The sequence below is a fragment of the Pecten maximus genome, chromosome 7 (assembly GCF_902652985.1).
Source record: "Pecten maximus chromosome 7, xPecMax1.1, whole genome shotgun sequence".
Classification (NCBI taxonomy): domain Eukaryota; kingdom Metazoa; phylum Mollusca; class Bivalvia; order Pectinida; family Pectinidae; genus Pecten; species Pecten maximus.
In genome coordinates this window covers 10,845,822-10,867,040 of record NC_047021.1, presented here as the reverse complement: position 1 = coordinate 10,867,040, position 21,219 = coordinate 10,845,822, and the positions used below count along the sequence as shown (strand labels likewise).

At 34.8% G+C, this 21,219-nt stretch overlaps 1 protein-coding gene across 1 annotated transcript in view; it reads left to right on the top strand.

Annotated features, from left to right (window-relative positions):
- Positions 1–11,429, top strand: part of LOC117331581 (beta-1,4-N-acetylgalactosaminyltransferase bre-4-like) — a 44,748-nt gene extending 33,319 nt beyond the window's left edge. The window contains exons 2-6 of the mRNA XM_033890387.1: positions 2,103–2,335; positions 2,718–2,905; positions 7,196–7,318; positions 8,038–8,142; positions 10,650–11,429. Coding sequence (XP_033746278.1) covers positions 2,103–2,335; positions 2,718–2,905; positions 7,196–7,318; positions 8,038–8,142; positions 10,650–10,797 — 797 coding nt within the window. The 3' untranslated portion in view covers positions 10,798–11,429. The remainder of the gene's footprint in view (positions 1–2,102; positions 2,336–2,717; positions 2,906–7,195; positions 7,319–8,037; positions 8,143–10,649) is intronic.
- The last annotated feature ends 9,790 nt before the right edge of the window (positions 11,430–21,219 follow it).

Below are 21,219 nucleotides of genomic sequence, written 5' to 3'. Positions count from 1 at the left end.
ACATTAATGCTGAATCAATATACCACTTTATAGTTAGATTAATGCACATGTATAAAGTATGCAACATCAGCAATATTATTTGTATTATACTGATAAGCAGACAGACAGATTGATGGACAGAAGTTTAAGTATTAATTTAAAATATTACCTGTAATTTATATAAATTGTATAATATGAAATGAAAGTATTTTGGTCAAGGTGTTTTTTGGTTTTTTTTTTTTTTTAGATCATTAAGTTCCTTCACATTATTTATTCTTAACAGTTATACAAGCTTTATTACGCTAGGTGATTAAGATTACCTTTAATATGGTTTTGGCCAATTTCTATGTAATATGGACATGAAGTATAAAAAGGAACTCATCCTCATTTTCATTATTTTGGCAGCATTCAACGACCGTCTTGACCTTTAAACTGATGTGAATCTAATACTAGCTATAATTTTTTATAGCTAATGGGTTTCAGTCAATAATATTGTATGCAAAAATGGTCAATAAGATTGTTGTGTATGTCAACTCAGGCAGCATTTATTATTCTTGCATGTTCTGGGTGTTACAATCTATAACTCGTTCTTCTGCATTGTTACTACGTTGCATTTTACACATGTTACCGTTTACAGTATCACTAGTCAAAATGGCAGATGAACCTAGTTAATCACGAGACCAAAAGGCAGATGAATCTAGTTAATTACGAGTCCAAATGACAGATTAATCTAGTTTATCACCAGTCCAAATGGCAGATAAACCTAGTTTATCACTGGTCGTATTGGCAGATAAACCTAGTTTATCACTGGTCGTATGGGCAGATAAACATAGTTTATCACTGATCGTATTGGCAGATACACCTAGTTTATCACTAGTCCAAATGGCAGATAAACCTAGTTTATCACTGGTCGTATTGTCAGATAAACCTAGTTTATCACTGGTCGAAACTGAATGTATCAAGCATTTGTCTGATATTCTTTATCCCATCATATATATATTGTTCTACTAAACATGTGGACAATATAAATTTTTGGGATTATTTTGATTTTAACTAGTATTTTCTCACTGTTAACTTTCTATTCATGTTGAGTGGCTGTCCACAAATTCCGTAATATAACATAATCGGAACCTGTACTTTTTAACACAATCGTTTACAAAATCTAGAATGGAGATTTCCTATATCTGGTGCTTAATGAAAGCCCTATATATCGCTTCCATACTCGAGTATGCTGTTGACATACGTATCAAACACTGAACATTTTATATTTATATTAAAATTTTAATTTCTTCAATTGTTTGTTCCTTGCAAATAAAGCAGTTTTTCTCTAGTTAGCGATGTTTTTCCGAGTACCTTGAACTTTCCGTTAAGATTCACCTTCAATCTTCCATTTCTTTTGTGTCCATTATCCCTCCTCTTCGAAAGATAATAATTCTAGCTTTTAAGATATTGATTTTTGAATTCCCTTCCATACCATATAATGAATCTAAAAGATTATGTACTGTTATACTGTTGTCTCTGTAATCAATACCGTGTCATTTGCATACATAGGTAAATACAAGCTTCAGACACCTATTTCAATAAATGGACAATTTTGAGTGATACAATTTGTTGTTGTAAGGGTAATTTATATCTCGCTCTGTGTGTATTGGACCAGACTTATGTAAAATACCAAACCTGGAAGATAATCTAAAAAATATTGTTTTTAATGAAAAGAAAAGCATGTCTTCGATAAAAAAAGAATCGTTACTCTTATTTTTGTGAATCGATCTGTCTTTGTGTGTTCTTTTATAATATAAATCTTTGTGTTGATGTTGCACGTTATGTATTTATTACGGTTCTATTAAGTGGTAGATTGATTCAACATTGATGTAATTGTAATCAAGGTAACACTGCCGTGGAATATTTGTCAATATCTGTTTGTTGACTTGAATTGAACCAAAGTTAACCCATCTCTAATTGCTATGTCTAAGATGCACGGTACACATGCATGCATTATTGTACCCGTAGGAGAGATGTGTCGTACCTATGTATGTGTTATACACGCATGCTTACATGACAAATTATTGTATGATTAGATCTTCGTAATGTTGGGTTTGATCTAGTATTATATTTGTTTGCAGTTGGTCCGCTTGCTACGTACCGCCATGAACCATCTTTTGCGGAAATGGAAGCAAACTTGTCCTACCTGAAGTCCGGGGTAAATTTTTCTCCAAGGGAATGTCGCACTGATCAACGGGTTGCCATAGTGATACCATACCGTAATCGGGCTTCCCATCTGCGCACACTCCTCTACAACCTTCACACAATGCTGGAGAGACAACAGATCAACTACGGAATATTCGTAATAGAACAGGTTTGACTGTCACTCATTTTTGATACGTATTTATTGTTAGTACATGTCCTTTACATCCAATCTACATTTACTGTACAGTAACTGTATTTCCAATGAGTAATAGTTCTGTAACCTCTGTGAGTTGTAGCTCATATGTATGTACTCATACTGGGTAGTTGATACAATATGTAAGGAGAAACTACGAATATTATAATGTCAGCATAATATCCTACTCAATGTATTATATGTATTCCAAAATGTTTACATATTTGTACTATATCGTCAGTTTTAATCTCACTATAGTGTATTGGTGTAACACATTACATATCATAGATTTTAAGGTCTAAAGTTTGATAACTGTGTCCCTGATGTGATTTTACAACATTACTTTGCCTGTTTTTAGGCCGGGAACAGCACTTTTAACAGAGGACTTCTGATGAATATTGGATACACAGAGGCAATCAAATCTTATAACTATAGCTGCTTTGTGTTCCACGACGTCGACCTTGTCCCGGAAAATGACCGGATCTATTATGGATGTGGTCAGAACCCGCGTCATCTGTCGGCAGCTGTTGATAAATTCAATTATAGGTATTTACAGCATACTTATATTTATTAAAGAATATAGAGCAATGCTTATATTTATTAAAGAATATATAGACAATACTTATATTTATCAAAGAATATAGAGCAATACTTATATTTATTAAAGTAAAGATTATAGAGCCATACATGTATGTATATTTTATATTTGTATGACATATAAAATAACTAGATAGAAATGCCCCTTGTTACAGCTCGACCAATCAGAGATGTTTGACGATATTCTATAAAATACATCACGAATACATATTGAAGATGCTACAGCGCCGATCAAATACACGTTGTTTCTTCTTGAAATAACGCATATGGTATAGAAATATAACAAATAAATGGTCGCTCATTAGATCGAAAGTTATATACCAACTAGAATTTTTTCGGGAATCGGCTACTTATTTGTTCACTTTGAATATCCGAGGAAATGATGGCAAAAGCGTAGGAAATGCAACTTTTGGAGTTGTATTAAATATAAAACAGCTAATTCTTGTTACATGTATTTTTTCCGTCACTGGTATATGTATGTTTGATGTGGAAATCCTATGGTAGGGAACACCGTCATGTGCGAAACAGCACCCTATTACACTTCAGTCGACTAAAAAACTTATTGAAACTGACACGACGCATACTATATACGACCGTCATTAAGAAGCATTCATATTTAACATATGGTGTCACTCAATACGAATTGTTACATCCAAAACAAAATAATCTGTGAAAAAATCGCTGAAGTCGTCCTTCAGAAAACCATTTTTGCAAACTGCTTCCTCAGCAAGTCCAGATTCCAATTTACGTACGGGGTTGAAAGGTCATACATTGATATAATCGACTGTCGCCAGGTGCACTTTTTTCATATCCGCATGCAATTTCACGTCTGTTGACAGCTCGCATATTGTCGTGAAAACGCTAAGGCTATTTGAGAAGTTTCGTCTAACTTACGATATGTTTCGTTAATGAACAATGATATAAAATTCTCAATTATATATTAGCTTATATAGATTATATTATATTAGCATCGAAGATAACAGTACACAGGAAAAGCACACGAAATGAAGAATTCTCACTCTGCCATCACATACATGAGTAGGTCTAGGTCTTTCATACTTATAAATTCGCATATGTGTAGCAAATGTCGAACAAAATGCTTATTTTTATGATTACATCTCGTCACTTTGCTTAAAATAGGACAAAAAGAAAGAAAATTATATCACGACTAACACTGTCATCGGGTTAGTTATAAAATGTATCTTATAAGTAACCTGATGACAGTCTATACGTAATATTTTCTTTTCTTTCCTTTCTTTTTCCTAATAACGAGAGTTAACTTTTCTTACTTCAGACTTTTTTTATCTATTTCAACAAATTTTACGAATATCATGTCGTAGTCAAAGACGAAGATTATACTTCAGTTCTGTTTATTTATTAAACAATCATTAGAGCTGAGGGGGGCAGACATTTTAGTGTTATTTCCATTTTGTTCATGTTTAGCCATCGACTTTTCATTCTTTTCAGTTGTGTTGTTAAACAATAAATCCCACAATGTTAATTTTAATATATATATATCCAGAAATTCTATGAGTACATACAGAACTCGGGACTAACACATATATGCATCAAAGTGTGATTATCGAAATATTGAGGACTAGTTTCAATTTTCATTCATATTTTTGAAAGCTTATTATTTGCTTAGTTGACTTCGATTGGTATAAAGTTGATATTATGTCGCTTAGTGTCTGCAAGGTCGGAAGAGTTTAACGCTTTTTAAAGAATTCTGCGTAATATTGATAATCTATGTAATTCCACACTTATGTGCATAGCATATTATAAGTTAATGATGGATTGCCTCGTTTAGCGTAATTGCATCCAACGCTACTCAAACAAGCTGTAGGGTTTATAGAATAAAGAATTTGAATTCGAGATTGAAAATACTTTGGGATTAATTCCAGTAGTTATTTTGTGTAAACACCAGAATTTAAAATCATTATTTAGGATAAGCGCCAGGATGTGTTTTAATCGTTTGAAGTGAGGTGGAGTGCCATTTCTTTCGTGACAGAGATTTTCGGCCTTGTACTTTACAGAGTGCACATTCCACTGCCATATCATTTTTTTTAAATTCACATTTTATATGCAAACACTAATGTTCTTGTTTAGTTTACAATTGATCATAATTTCTCTTTTGTCGACGATCTAACATCTTAAAGAAATTGATTATATCGATGATACTTTGGCTTTGTTGCAAGATTGAGTGATGTTAACTCATGAGGAATAAGTTAGCATGTCTGAGACACGAGGGTCGTACATGTACCGTAATTTCCTGGGTATTGTCCACACGCTATACGATTTAAGACAATACAAATTGTTTTCTACGGGTAATCAGATGAAACAGGTTATCTGTTGAAGCGCGCTGTCAGACAAAACAGCTTTCCAAAACACATAAAAACTGTGGGTTACAGGATACTTGTCAAATCCAAGTTATGTTTCTGTATTTCCCTGGTTAACAATCAGATGTCGAAATTGCTGTTCACGTCAAAAATGTGAATGGTATATTAACCAGAGCGTGGAGACAACAAGTAAAAATAAGTGCAATCAATGATTGCGAAGCTCACTGGCAGCAGCAATCACACTATATGCATTCCTTTTTTAGGTATGTATAAGCATGTCATTTTGAAATTGTACGTCTCATAACATCACCCCTAGACCTCTAATGGATGTATAATCCAAATTAGAAGTGAGTTTTGGTGACAAAAAAAGTTAAGTCAACAAAATGATAAAATGTGAAAATATCACATTTTTTTCTGCATGGTTTTGCAATAGCATCACTCCTGAACCTGTAATGAATGTAAAAATCAAATTAGAAGGTTGTGAGTTGTATACTTTTGGGTTTATAAGCTTTCCAAAAACTACCGCAAAACTTTAAAGTGGGGTTGGACACCGACGCAGACGCCGGGGTACATCATTAGCTCACGGTTACTCGTAACCGGTGAGCTAACAAGTCACAAGTAGATTTAGAAAGGCTTTTATAATACTGCTCACTTTTCAATGCAATACAGGTAAATCGTGAGAGATTAACACATACAGCGGGGGATATCCCTGTTAGTGAGCGTTTGTACTCTTACCTAGCTGAAAACCCGCAGGCAATGCACTTAAGCAAGCTATGAGATTTTAAATTATAAAACCATAATTTCGGCTGGTGCGGGTATCTAACGGGCAATAAACAGGAGATTGTGGTAACTGACTAAGTTTTAACTTTGGTAAAGGAAGGGTATAGTAGAACTTCCGAGGAATATCTTATATGTGAGGAAATGACATCTAAAATGCCTAATGACGCTACTCGGGCCAAATTTCACAGATATGGCTTCATCAGTTCTTAGCATGCAGCATGTCTTACTTCGGTACTTGCTATTATCATGCTATTTTATAATAACAGTCATTTGGCAATTTTGGCAACATCAATGTTTCACGAGAGCCTACAGCTCCTGCGAATCACATTTTTTTTACTAAACAAACCATGCCGCTATGCTTAGAAGTATCTGCAGATGCAGGAGAGGTGTTTGTTTGACCATATTAATGTCTCCATAATATTACAATGCAAACATGATGTTATCATTTTCTATGGAATTGTTATAACGTGTTCAGTAATAATGCTCATGAACAGTCAGTTTAGTCATCCTTCCGCGTAATTACTCGTATAACACGTAAAAGAAATCATTTTATTTTGTAACTTCCTTGTTCCGTGTATCTGTATATGCTCAAGTATCACGTGTGAGAAATAATTTCCCTGTCCATGAGAAAACAAACCAGTAAACGATAACAAAATGAAGACATTCTATTTATCACAAAACAAGGACATTCACATTAATATTAAAAAAGTTTATCGTAAAGCGGAAAATGAGATTTAAGTAAATACATGTATATATGTATCTAAAGTTTCTTATTCATTTTTTTTTCTTTGTTTAATTCGTTAATTATTTATTTGTCTTTTTAGAGACCGATAAGCTCCTTCGCTCGTATAAAAGCGCGGGATTCGTCACATTTGCTCAAACACACCTTTAGCAAGTTTATACAACACGTTTAATATATATAAATGTATATACATAAATATTATATATTGTCTGTTTTATATTTTTGCTAATTGTAGAGAGGAGTTTGAATTCAAGATTCATTAGTATTAGAGGTGTTTTATGAACGAGTAAACATTCGCATAGATAGTCATGTATTCACATGGTATGGATGTTTGTTATGAGACAAGGGATCCTCACAACACGACCGCTTTATCATTTCTAGACTTCCATATAAAGGCATAGTTGGCGGCGTCACTCAACTGCCACGGAAGGTTCTTCAAAAGATCAACGGTTTTTCCAACCTGTACTTTGGATGGGGAGGAGAAGACGATGACTTGGGGATCAGGTATCGTTGTAAAAGGAATATCGTATTCTGTATATTGATAACGATTGTTGTATGATGAACGATTATTCATGTATTCTAAACCAATACATAATAATCGTTGAAACATACTTATATCTAATAAGTATGGCATAATGCCGTTGTCCACATCTTCAGAACAGCGGGTGTCAGTCAAATCTAAAAACGCAGTATGAAAACTATTTGATATCAAAAATGGTTTGATATACTAGTAAAAAGTTGCATTTCTTAGATACATATGTCTTATATATTAATAAAAAAAAGTATCTTGTGTAATAGCATGAAATGGTGAAAAGGGTTATTGGTGAGTTATGTATGTCGGTCAATTTTCCTGGATATGCAATCATCGAGATGGTGGCGATATAACATCTCAAAATCGGAAAAAAATATGAATAAATATACTTGCACGAAACAAGAACTAGAATGATTACGAAACCACGATTTAAAAAAGTATCAAAAACGCATGACTTCATATCGCACAATGAACTTTAGTATTTCCTAAATGAGATCACCATGTTGACCATGAAATTGTGCAAGGACTCCATTTACTTTCTTCTCTCGAACTCTTGTGTTGTTTCGTTTTCCTTCAATATTGTATTTCGCATTACTGCAAGCTTTATGAATTCCTTAACCAATGGAAATAATCACTCCAAATGGTAAACATTTTTTAATATCTGAAACTATGCCTGTATGCATATTTGTAGGTTAAAGATATCCAATTATACAGTGGAAAGATACAGTTTGGTAATATCGCGTTACAGAATGTTAAAACATCAACGGGAGAAAGGCAACGCACCCAATCCTAAAAGGTATGTATTACAAAATACACCAACCCCTGTAAGGTATGTATTACAAAATACACCAACCCCTGTAAGGTATGTATTACAAAATACACCAACCCCTGTAAGGTATGTATTACAAAATACACCAACCCATGTCAGGTATGTATTACAAAATACACAAACACCTGTAAGGTATGTATTACAAAATACACCAACCCTTGTAAGGTATGTATTACAAAGCACACCAACCCCTGTAAGGTATGTATTACAAAATACACCAACCCCTGTAAGGTATGTATTACAAAATACACCAACCCCTGTAAGGTATGTATTACAAAATACACAAACCCTTGTCAGGTATGTATTACAAATATCAACCCCTGTAAGGTATGTATTACAAAATACACCAAAACCTGTCATGTATGTATTACAAATATCAACCCCTGTAAGGAATGTATTACAAAATACACCAACCCCTGTAAGGTATGTATTACAAAATACACCAACCCCTGTGAGGTATGTATTACAAAATACACCAACCCCTGTAAGGTATGTATTACAAAATACACCAAGCCCTGTAAGGTATTTATTACAAAATACACAAACCCCTGTAAGGTATGTATTACAAAATACACCAACCCCTGTCAGGTATGTATTACAAAATACACCAACCCCTGTAAGGTACATGTATGTTTTACAAAATACACCAACCCCTGTAAGGTTCATGTATGTATTACAAAATACACCAACCCCTGTAAGGTATGTATTACAAAATACACCAACCCCTGTAAGGTAAGTATTACAAAATACACAAACCCTTGTAAGGTATGTATTACAAAATACACCAACCCCTGTAAGGTATGTATTACAAAATACACCAACCCCTGTCAGGTATGTATTACAAAATACACCAACCCCTGTCAGGTATGTATTAAAAAAATACACCAACCTATGTTAGGTATGTATTACAAAACACACCAACCCCTGTAAGGTATGTATTACAAAATACACCAACCCCTGTAAGGTATGTATTACAAAATACACCAACCCCTGTCAGGTATGTATTACAAAATACACCAACCTATGTTAGGTATGTATTACAAAATACACCAACCCCTGTAAGGTATGTATTACAAAATACACCAACCCCTGTAAGGTATGTATTACAAAATACACCAACCCCTGTAAGGTATTTATTACAAAATACACAAACCCCTGTAAGGTATGTATTACAAAATACACAAACCCTGTAAGGTATGTATTACAAAATACGCCAACCCCTGTAAGGTATGTATTACAAAATACACAAACCCTTGTAAGGTATGTATTACAAAATACACCAACACCTGTCAGGTATGTATTACAAAATACACCAACACCTGTCAGGTATGTATTACAAAATACACCAACCCCTGTAAGGTATGTATTACAAAATTCACCAACCCCTATAAGGTATGTATTACAAAATACACCAACCACTGTAAGGTATGTATTGCAAAATACACCAACCCCTGTAAGGTATGTATTACAAAATACACAAACCCTTGTCAGGTATGTATTACAAAATACACCAACCCCTGTAAGGTATGTATTACAAAATACGCCAACCCCTGTAAGGTATGTATTACAAAATACACAAACCCTTGTAAGGTATGTATTACAAAACACAACAAACCCTGTGAGGTATGTATTACTTAATGCACCAAACTCTTCAGAGAATGTATTTCATAATAAAGAAAATCTTTAAGAAATTATTTTGTCAGCACCATTGTATTTCAATTAATGAAAATGTTTCTAATGGACTCTATCAAGATATGAGTAATAGCAAAAATGATGTTGTTGAAAAGCAAAAAGCTAAACTGAGAAGTTTAGTTTTTTCAGAAATATGCATCTTTTAACTCAAACTTGGCGGTTGAACATGTTTTCCTCAAAAAAAATCTTCTTGCCATGATCAGTGTTCCTCATCGTGTCTAATAAGAGCATTTTTGATGATTAAAATGCCTCTCTATACGCAATATTTACCGTTTGACTTGTTAGTAAATAAGATGTAAATGATGTATATAGATGTAAGACCGTTACCTTATAAAAATTACAGCTTTTATTCGTGTACATGATATCAATTCAATACTGGGTATAATAAGAATCCATACCGGATATAATATAAATATAATATAACCCAGTGATGGGTATAATGAAATCCAAAATTTGGTATAATGAAATCCGATGGTGGTATAAAGAAACTCAATGATGGGTATAATGAAATCCAATACTGGGTATAATCAAATCCCATAATGGGTATAATGAAATCCAAAACTGGATATGGTGAAATCCAGTACTAGGTATAATTAAATCCTGTACTAGGTAAAGTGAGATCCAGTAATGGCTATAGCGAAATCAAATGAAATCCAACCCTGGGTATAGTGTCAATCCACTACTTGGTGATGTGGAATCAAATACTGGGTATAGTAAATTCCGATACTGGGAACTTAAATTTTGCATTGATTTTTGTTGTATTGTATTTTCCTTTTTTTAAGGAGGAAGTTGTTAAAGCATGCTGCCGAACGTATGAAAACCGATGGACTGAATAGTTTAACATATAAAGTGTTAAACACACAAAGAGGAAAACTTTTTACTAATGTTACAGTTGAAGTAAATCATAACTCGTACGTTATAAAAATATAAGTCATTAAACCATATACTCGCTACAAGATTAGTTATTGTAGACAGTATAGCATTGCGAAGAAATTGACGGATGTATCCTGTTAGTTCACTAAATGAAGCTTAGGGAAACATTGCTGTTAACCCGAATCTTCTTGAAGGAGTGCCACCAAAGCAAAAAGTGAAAGACACGCTGCAGGATGAAATAAAATGAACATTATCCTCAAAATGGCTGCCAAGTGGAGGCATCTAATAGTTTATTGGTGAAATCTGGTTGGTTATTAGACAAGCAGAGGCTTCTGAAAATTCGGAATGTGAATATTAATATTCATTAAAATACCTTGCCTTCACGAAAGTTAACCAACTGTTGTGAATATACGTGACGAGCTGACTTCTCTACACGGATCACGGTCCTATGGTGAATTGGAGAGAAACACTCCTGGTGGGGAATGTTCTCGGATGATCGTCCTTCCTGCAGAGGACTTGTCATTGGCTGGGTGGTTGTCCTGCCTGTCTCCCGTGCTGTGTGGATACATGTCGGCAATATAGATATTGAGTATATATCATTGTATAATCGTTCATCTTGCACAACACTGAATTGTCTGATTTTACGAGTGCGACTTCTATTTCTGGTTATTAAAAGATTACCTACATTTCCCGACATCTGATTAGTTGAAAGTAAGGTATTGTCTGATTTTACTGACATTTGGTACACATGGTTTTAAATAATTCCTTAAACAATGACAACAGTTTCGAAAAGTTCGGTTCCATGGTAATGATATGTACAATGCAAACCTCTAATTGGTCAAATTCAGATGATGTATGATTTCACCAAAAACTCATACCTAGGAGATTAGAAGGATACTTGCCACTGTACCAACAATTTCGAAATGTTTGGTTGCCATGGTAATGATATGGAAGCCTCCGTTGTCCGATTTTGATGAAGATGTAGGTGATTCATGGTACAAATGTAACTTCTGTTTTTAAATTTGAAAAAAAAGTGGCCGCTATCTTCTGATTGCTGAATGTTTAGATGATGAAATATGGTGTTTAAAAGTAAATGAATTTGATTTAAGGAACAATATAGTTTCTTTAAGGTTATTATCAAGTATCAAGTGCCGCGGTTGTTTAGGGGGCTACTGTTTCGGGCCCTGTGGCAATTAACACTTGTTTTACTGAGGTTTTACTCAGGCTATGACTCTGCCACGCATGGTTTACAAATAGGGACATAAAAGGGACATTTATTTTGTGAAATATGTAAATGACACAAAAACAAAACAAAAAAATCAAAATACTGAAGTGCTAATCGAATCAACTTTGAACTCAGCATCTACCTACTTGTCTGGGACTGACTATTTTCAAGGAAGATGTTTGCATAGTCTTTATGTAACAATATTAAAGGCTCTTCCACCTACCGATAAGTATTAGTTTTGTCCCTTTCTATGTTTCCGTTAGAGATCATTAGGGGTTTAAAGACGTAGGAAATCATGTCGCATGTCAGGAAATAGGAAGATTTACTATAATTTACAAGGAAAGTGAGGATGTTTATGTATTGGCCTGGATGAAGAAAATATCTGTATCTTGAATGATTTTTTATCAAGAAATGCTTGAGAAAGGAAGGAAGTGGTCCATAGTATAAGAGATGAGTTTTATAGAATGGTGTAAGGGTATAATTGACATAGTGACAACATCATTGGCAATGGTATTGTTATTATTAAAAGTAGAAATATCGAAAATCCGTATGTCGTCACCTAAGTTATAACAGGATTAAACGATGTCGTAGAATTTGTACATAGTGAAGTCCTGGTGAACTGTTTTCCAATCTGCCATGAAGCAATTATATACTGTAAAGTGTTGATAACGAAATATTTCGTAAAAGTTTTGTTAGAATGATAAATAAATCTTTGAAATGTAATGCATGAATGCAATGAGAGACTGATAAATACATGTATTATCAGAATAATAGATTAATGAAATGTAAAACATATTAGATAAATGATATAGGAAATGATAAATGTTAAATAAGTATAATCGATAAAAGTAAAGTGAGAGTTCGCTTTCATGTTCTTGGATAATAATAGATAAATGCAATGTGAGCCGAAGATTAATGATCTGTGAGTTGAATATGCACTATAAAAACGCTAAATAAGGGAAGAATCATGGGCAATTGTAATGCGACAATTTTGAAAGGTCATTGTAAGTAATTGAAACGTAAAATATGTCTCCACACTACATATGCTTTGAGGGTTGTGCCTGTACAAAGTTTGTATAGTTTTTCTTGGTTGCATTGTATATATATGTACTGGTACTGTAGTACTGATAACAATTGGTTTAGGGATCAAAGAAATGAAATCAATCATTCAAATTTGTTACCAAGTTGTTTTCATTTTAAAGATTGCTGTTTTGCTACTTGTTAGTCATTCCCCAATTAATCATTCATGGTAAGGTTTTTTTTTGTTTTTTTGTTTTGTTTTATCTTTGCTTTACTGTTTGCTTTTATTGTAATAATCAGCAATAATATGCCAATTAAAAAATGTACAAAGACTTGTGTAGATTATTTTATCTTTTACTGATGATTTTTGATACCTTAAACTCTGTTTTCCTCCTACTTCTACAATTGGGGACACCTGGTATTACCGGACGCGATTAAGTATATATATTTCATTGCATACGTGTTGTACTGTTTAATTTTACGTTGTTTTCATATCTTTATCTACACAGCGAAATGTTGACTACTGAAAGAAAAAAATCCCGCTGTCGTGCATTACTCTTTGTTTACGTGGGAAGTGAACATGCAACCTCTACTCATGCCTCTCATAAAAATAACAGTTAACTATAATGCCACAGCTTGATATTCGGTTTGACTCGACCAACCGACGTTTTAGGAGGATACCAGGTCAACCAACCTCAACGAACTTCATAAAGCATTCCGTTTTAGTTACAAGTCTAGATCCTTGCTGTTGGTGTACACTGTTTTGCCCCAGATCATCATTGGTAAAGATGTTAACTTGGCTGCCCTTCTTATCCCATATCATAATGGGATTAGACGGGATACAACAATGGTTTCTACTAATGTTACGGGGTCTGGTAGTGATGTACTCACGACCTGGGGCCCAGTTCTTCAAAAGGTGATTAGACTAATAACATTTTAACAACATTTTCCAAATCCCGATATAACAATTTCTTGTAGAACTAGTTTGTCAAAACTTAATGAAATTCTGTAATTCTTAACTCTCTTCCAACCGGCATAATTTAAAGATGATATACTCACAGGTTTTGAAATAAATGAGAAATGAATTTTCACTAATCAAGTGATTAAGCTAACCACCTTTTGAACAACTGGACCTAGTATGCACTAGGACTCTAAAATGGGATTCGTGCCTTTATTGTTCATAATAATAGAAAATCAAGTGATTTTTACAAACCTGCAAATCACATCTCTACACTTAAATAATTTGTTAAGTTGTTTGTTAGTTTCGGCAAAACATGCGTAAAATGTTCCTGGAAAACTTAGTAGGATAATGCGGATCACGTATATTGCACAAAATAATTATGCCGTTTTTCTCACAGGCGTTTTTAGCAGGTAGAAGGAGCATTTGTTTGACCGAATTTGGCTTTATGAAAGCATCAACATTGATTCCCTTTTGACCTTGAAATGCAAATGACGGCGTGAATGGCATTGCCCAAATATGGCATACAGGCCATCTCAGCATAGTAAGAATTATGTTAGGTTTTTTTTTAAAGACAAATAGCATAAAATTGCATAACACTTTAGATGATACATAATATATTTTACAGCTAAACATCCACACCAATTTTAGCAATGAGTTCCCTGTCGGGTAAATTAAAGATTGTCTCCCCTTTATTATGACTATAGGTTGGATTTTCGTCCTATGCTATTCTAAGATTGATATGATATATATCTTCGCCTAACTAATTCAATCAAGTTAAGCAACCTTTATCTGATGCGTATCTTTGCCGCGTCTCCACTTTTGTTTTGTTATATTTTCCTCATATCAAATTTCTTCTTGTTTCCCGCCTAAAAGGTAAAATAATACAACAGAAGAGAGTATTAAGAGATACCATCATTCAAACACAACGCAAAGCACTCGATATACTACATAAGTAATTTGTGCACCGCCTTAAGACGGCTATGTTTCTGTGATATTGCGGTATGTAAACTCATTAATTTATTAGTAGTAGTATTATAACACGTGAAAGCAGCACACATTCGCCAGGCCTCCCCTTCTGCTACACGAATATCATTATCACTTCTCGTTGCTATACAACAGCACGCTAATTGATTGTTGATGTGAAAGCACTATGCACATTACTCATTTCAAATCCATCAAATGTCGAAACCAGTGAAGGACGTAAAATATGTAATAACATATTGCTCGCCTAGGATATAATTTTCCTTTCGACATGCCTCCCACGCATGCCTAGATAGTCATTCGAATTTCAAAATAGGAAACAGGAATACCCGATCCCTTACATCTAAATACTTCTACATTTATCGACGTCGACACAGAAACTATCTCATTTGTACTTAATATGAATTTATTAAGTGTGCCCAAAGGAAAAGGTGTGCGGTCAAGGAGACTAAGCTAGAGGCAGAAAAGGAAGCATCTGCTCTATGATCTAGTAATCATCAAGGTGCGGAGCAATCACAGCAAACAGTTTATATTCATGCCAAGCGTGACCAGATACTGATGCCGAGGACTCAGTTGGAGCAGCTGATCGCCGATAAAGTTGAGGAGAGATGGGACCATGGCATCCAGGTTGCTACAACATCTAGTGTGGAGGAATTGGACACTTACCGGGTTGTCAGTGTACACAACTTATTTTGGGCCAATATTCTAGTCAATATAATATATATATATATATAACTTTTGATTGTATGGATTTAACAAGAGCCCCGCAAGCGGGAGCATGATACGCCGGTCACAGGAAATTTCCAAAATTTTCGCTGATTAAAGATGCATATCCACATTTATGGATCATGCACAAGTTTCATCATATGTTTCATTGAGATTGGTTCACGTGTTTAGTAGAAAGTTTTGATTTGTTGAATAAATATTGGTAAGAGGGCAATAAGACAGTGCTAATGACCGAGCCCAAATGTGCCACAAGATACAGTCATTATGCGAAAACTTGAAACACAAGACAAAAACATGTAATATTTGTTAAACATAAATGTTTCTGGTTGTACTGTGCAAAATCTTAGAGGAATAGAAGACAAAAATAGAAAACGTCTTGCAGTTTCTGCACCATGTCAATATTTGGCAATAATAGAAGCATAACTCTAGAAAAAACAATCGCGGAATTCCGTAAAACGAACTCTTTCGAGCTATTGGCTATAGAATATTTGTATCAAGATTCATCAAAATCTGTTGATAAACCATCGTTGACGGGCGTATAAAAACCAACACTGGTCAACACTGGACATACATGTATTAAAAAGCAATCAAAGAAAATGGGTTTTGTTGATTGGAAAATCAAAATTATTAATCGGGTGCTGCGTAAGAAAATTACCGACATTCAGGCATGGATTTGATTCAATACACTTTTGCTCATCAGAATGAGGCTCTTGCAATGCTTAAGTATATCAGTACAGTAAGGTAAGTGGCAAGTAGAGCTAGTGGGAACGGTTGCCTGGAATATGACCAGCGATTCCGTTTAAAAATCAACGGATTCGATGCTTCCTGCGATGTGGTTGATGCATAGGGATGTTAGTTATTTGCATACGTTTTTGACATCAGACAGGATCAACATTTGAAATGTTATTATCAAAATTATCCGAGGGTAACACAGCATTTTTTACATTCATTGTTCAGGAATGCGTCCGTGTGCTAGTTTTTTTTAAATGGGCACAAGGAGTTATTCTGGTAAGTTTGATATTCGACCTGGTTCTGAGGGAGTAAACAATTTCAGTGCCTTATCAATCTCTTCTCAACAGCCTGCCCAATCATCGCGATTTAACAACAATTTATGTTCACTTGATGAATTACTGAAGAGCTACCCTGACCGTGCTATGGCGAACGAACTGCTTCAAGGGTTTAAATATGGGTTTCCCCTTCATTAATCTGGTCCTAGGCTACCTTCTGATTGTAATATTCTTGTCTCGTTTCTCAATCATCAACATGCGGCTGCTGCTAAGATGTTTAAAGAGGCATACCTTAGCCGAACTGCTGGTCCTTTCCATTACAGACCCCTGAATTCTTTGCAGACTTCCAGAATTGGTTTGAGATTAATTCAACGCTTATCAGGCCCTCATGGGTCTAGTGTCAATGACTTCATTGATGCTGATCTATGAAAAATTGAATATGCTTCTATCGACACTGCCCTGGAGATGACCAGTAATCTTAGTTATGGTGCTCCGTAAGCAAAGTGAGACATAAAATCAGCTTTTCGGCTGCTACTAAACCATGCATCGGATTGTGAATTACTGGGTTTTAAGTTGATAGGATTTTCATCATTTACGTTGTTTTCCAATGCAATTTTTTTCGAAAGGTTACCACAAGGAATAATAATGATTTATATATTTTTATATACATAATCAATAGTACATAAACTTTCTTTTCCAATGCATTTTATTTCAAATGACAAGTAAACCCGTGTGTGGGGATGCATGTGCGTGTGTGTGTTGCAATATCCTGTCTGTCACGCTTCTACGGCCTGTCAGAAGATTCTTCTGACAACCGGATGATCGACCAATATCACTCTTTCTTGGGGAAACACCCATGCCAACACCTTTGAACTGATCACTTTATTTGAATGCCAAGATGGCGGCCTCCATGCATGTACCTTTGTTTACATTCGGGGTCATAGTTCTGACATGGAGTAAATTCCATACCCATGATGTGGAAAGGACTCATTCATCGAAATATTCAGTAAGGTGTTTATATATTTGAAATACCGCCCTAGATCGGAAACATTACATCCATGTGGATACTGTAAACATCCCGTCTCATGGGACCATCCGAGAACAGTATGCTACGACACATGTAACACCTGGTATCACTCGAACTGTCTTGGGATGGTCGCTGGGAACATCGAGTTAATACCACAATCAAACATGGCTTTGCTGCAAATATGATAATTGAAATGTTGATAGCTTCACATTTCATTCGTATGTATTGTACATTTTTTTTATCAGTTTAGCTTACTGTCCAACACCAAATTGTCACATCTAGAATTGACAGTTTTGGCGAACAAACAGTGTACGTACTAATACCAATATCATTTTTACTTATAGTAGCACATCATTCTTTTTCAGTGAGAATAATCTAACATCATCAGAACTACCTACATCTGGTGATTGTGAAATCACATGGTGTCAAATGGTTAGGGTTAGGGTTAGGGTTAGTATCGATGCACTACGTATATCAATTGACCCCAATGATCCGGACATGGACAAACATACCTTCATCCTGGCTAGGGACTTTAACTTTCCATTCATGGATTGGGAAAAAAACAAGGATGTCCTTAATATTTTGAACGATAATAGTCTATCCCAGATTCAGAATTCACCTACGAGGGAAAGTGTAATTCATGACATTTACATTACCAACAATACCAGTCTAAAAAAGAACTGTTAACTTATACCTAGTATCTCAGACCACCATGCAGATGCTGACATGAAACCCCATTACAACAATGTAAAGAGGCGGAAAGTGTTCACCTACAATAAAGCAGTATTGTTTTTATACAAAAACATCTTTCTAACACTATTGCGAACATTTCTAGCGACAACATCGATGTTCTATGAGGAACTTAAAAAGATGGCATAAAAATCGGTATGGACTCCTTCATCCAATCCAAACTAACACCACGTACAAAACACACAAACGTGAGACACAGAAAGTCATTCGGTCATCTCATTGTGACTATGACCACTCTTTGCTGGAACAATCACTTGTCATAGGTGACAAGACAAAATACCGGAAGTATGTGCAGCCTAAGATGACAGAAACCGTCGGAATTGTGTCACATTTTAAGGGTGGACAGCTGCACCAGGAAAGCAGTACAAAGGCCAACCTTTTGAATCAGTACTCACTATCGAAGATCCAGGTGAAAACCTTACAAACCTTGGGGAAAAGCTTCTACCCAAAGTTAAGCGATGTTGCAATCTTAACAGGAGTATCAAAACAACTTTTCAACTTAAACTCCAGTAAAACATGTGGACCGGTTGCGCTTCCAAATAGAATCCAAAAATAGTAGTCCGCAGAGCTCGCCCCTGCCGTCAGCCATATTCTGTCGCCCTTGCATGCAGCATGGTTTTCACTTCGGACACAGCTATGAGACTCAACTATTCACGACAACTCATGACATCTGACGAAATTATGACAAAAAACTACAAACTGATATTATTATCAATTATTTTAAATTTTAGCAAGCATTTGGCACAGTACCACATCGAAAACTTTTACACAAATCAAAGCACGCTGGAATTACGGGCCAAGTTCACAACTCGTTACACTCTTTTTTTCTGATAGATAACAGATATTGGTGGTAAAGTGAGACTACTCCTCATCTTGACGCATTACAGCAGTGAACCTCTAAATGGGGTATGCGATTCAACGCAAACAAGTGTTACATTATTAGATTGAGCAGTAGAAAAAGACTGCATGTACATTTTTTATAAGATTTGATTAGAAAACTACATTTCGGACAGTCCCTACTTTGGCCTCAACATCAGTGAAAATTTGAAGTTTGATACTCACATTAACAAGATAACTAGTCGAGCAAACTCCACTCTTGTATTTCTCCGAGAATTAAAACACTGTCCAGCAACGCTTACGAAAACTTCATAGATGGCAATGGCGAGGTTAAATTCTGATGTACAAAATGAGAAATGTTTTCGTGGCGATCCCTTCCAACTCCTGACAGTAATACAACCAGAAACATAACGAGTCAAAGACATACAAACGTATCACCACAAAATGTGAGAGCTATAAAAATAGCTACTTAAAAGAACTGTGAAATATTGGAACGATCTAAGTGAGATTTGTGTTTCGGCGGGGCTGTTCGGGCCTTTAAAAATAATTCATGGACTAAATTGCCTCACCTCACCGTGGGCATTTATCTTCAGCATAGAAGGCTTCCATGTACCATACAGATGTATAATAACTATTATCATATAGATTGTATAATTGATTCCCAAGTCTTCCAGACGATGGTTACAGTCGATCGCTGGTCTAAACACAAAGTTATTGTTAAGGCACTATGCCATGGCTTCTATTACTTTAACTTTCGACTAATCTACGCAAATACTTATTTTATCAATATATTTTTTTTTATATTTTCTATAGTACTATCTTGTTGTAATGACATTGAGAGTAATCCTTTTCTGAGTCTTGCTCATCTAAATGCACGGTATCTTAGAAATGAAATAAAGAAGTTAATGATATCGTATGTTTGGGCGAATATCACATATATTTACATTTTCTTTTATTTGTAAGTTAATTTAAGTATGCTACATTGTAATAGAGTAAATGTTTTTTTAGTTGATTAATTAATTATATCTAGCTAAGAGTGAATTTAGCACATTTCTCCTGTAAGGCTCTTCCCAACCCTTGGGAAAGTGAATTTCACTACGATGCAGATCAAGAAACTTATGATTTTATGCATGCTTATATATACATTTATAATTCTTGTTCATTTATTTTATTCAATACTCCTTTAAAAGACATAATGTGTTTTTATGCAATAATTTCTTTTAATCATTATTTACATGGCAGTACGATTTCTGAGAGTTTGGTATAGACAGGAGCTATCCGAATCATCTGCTCTCTGGACTGGAATATATGATTTTGTTATTGGCTTTATTTATCTAATTAAATAAGTATTTATATAATAATCCGAATTTTTATGTTAATGACCGAAGCGACTAAACAACAACTGTTCTGAATAAATATTGACAAAAGTAGATGATCGGAAAACACGGGAACATTGTACGATGTTTACTTGCCGAAATATACGCAATTTAATTCCAATCCAAACCGCCACACAGCTTTAGGTCGCCATCTTTGCTTAAATCAAAGCATCTGTGCATTTGAAACTTCGGTTGATTTTAAGTGGTAATTTAGATTTCCCAATAAATTCGCGGGAAATAAATTTGATGACGTAACCGGAAGCCCACATGCTATTAGAACGTGACCCGGAAAACATGCATGACGATAATAGAAACAGAAGATCATTGAATATTTCCAGATTATTTTCGTATTTTTTGAGACACAAATGTGCTAAATTACAAAGGAAGGTAACATTGATTTTGTTAATAGCTATCGTATCAAGTAAAACGAACAGTTATTGCGAAAATAGCAGCATTTGCTTTACCTAGTTGGTCTAGACCTACTTTCGTTTTACAGTTTACAGATATGGTCGTATAAAAAAATCATCTTCTCAACCATAGTCGATCTAATTGCTTATCCGCGGGATTTT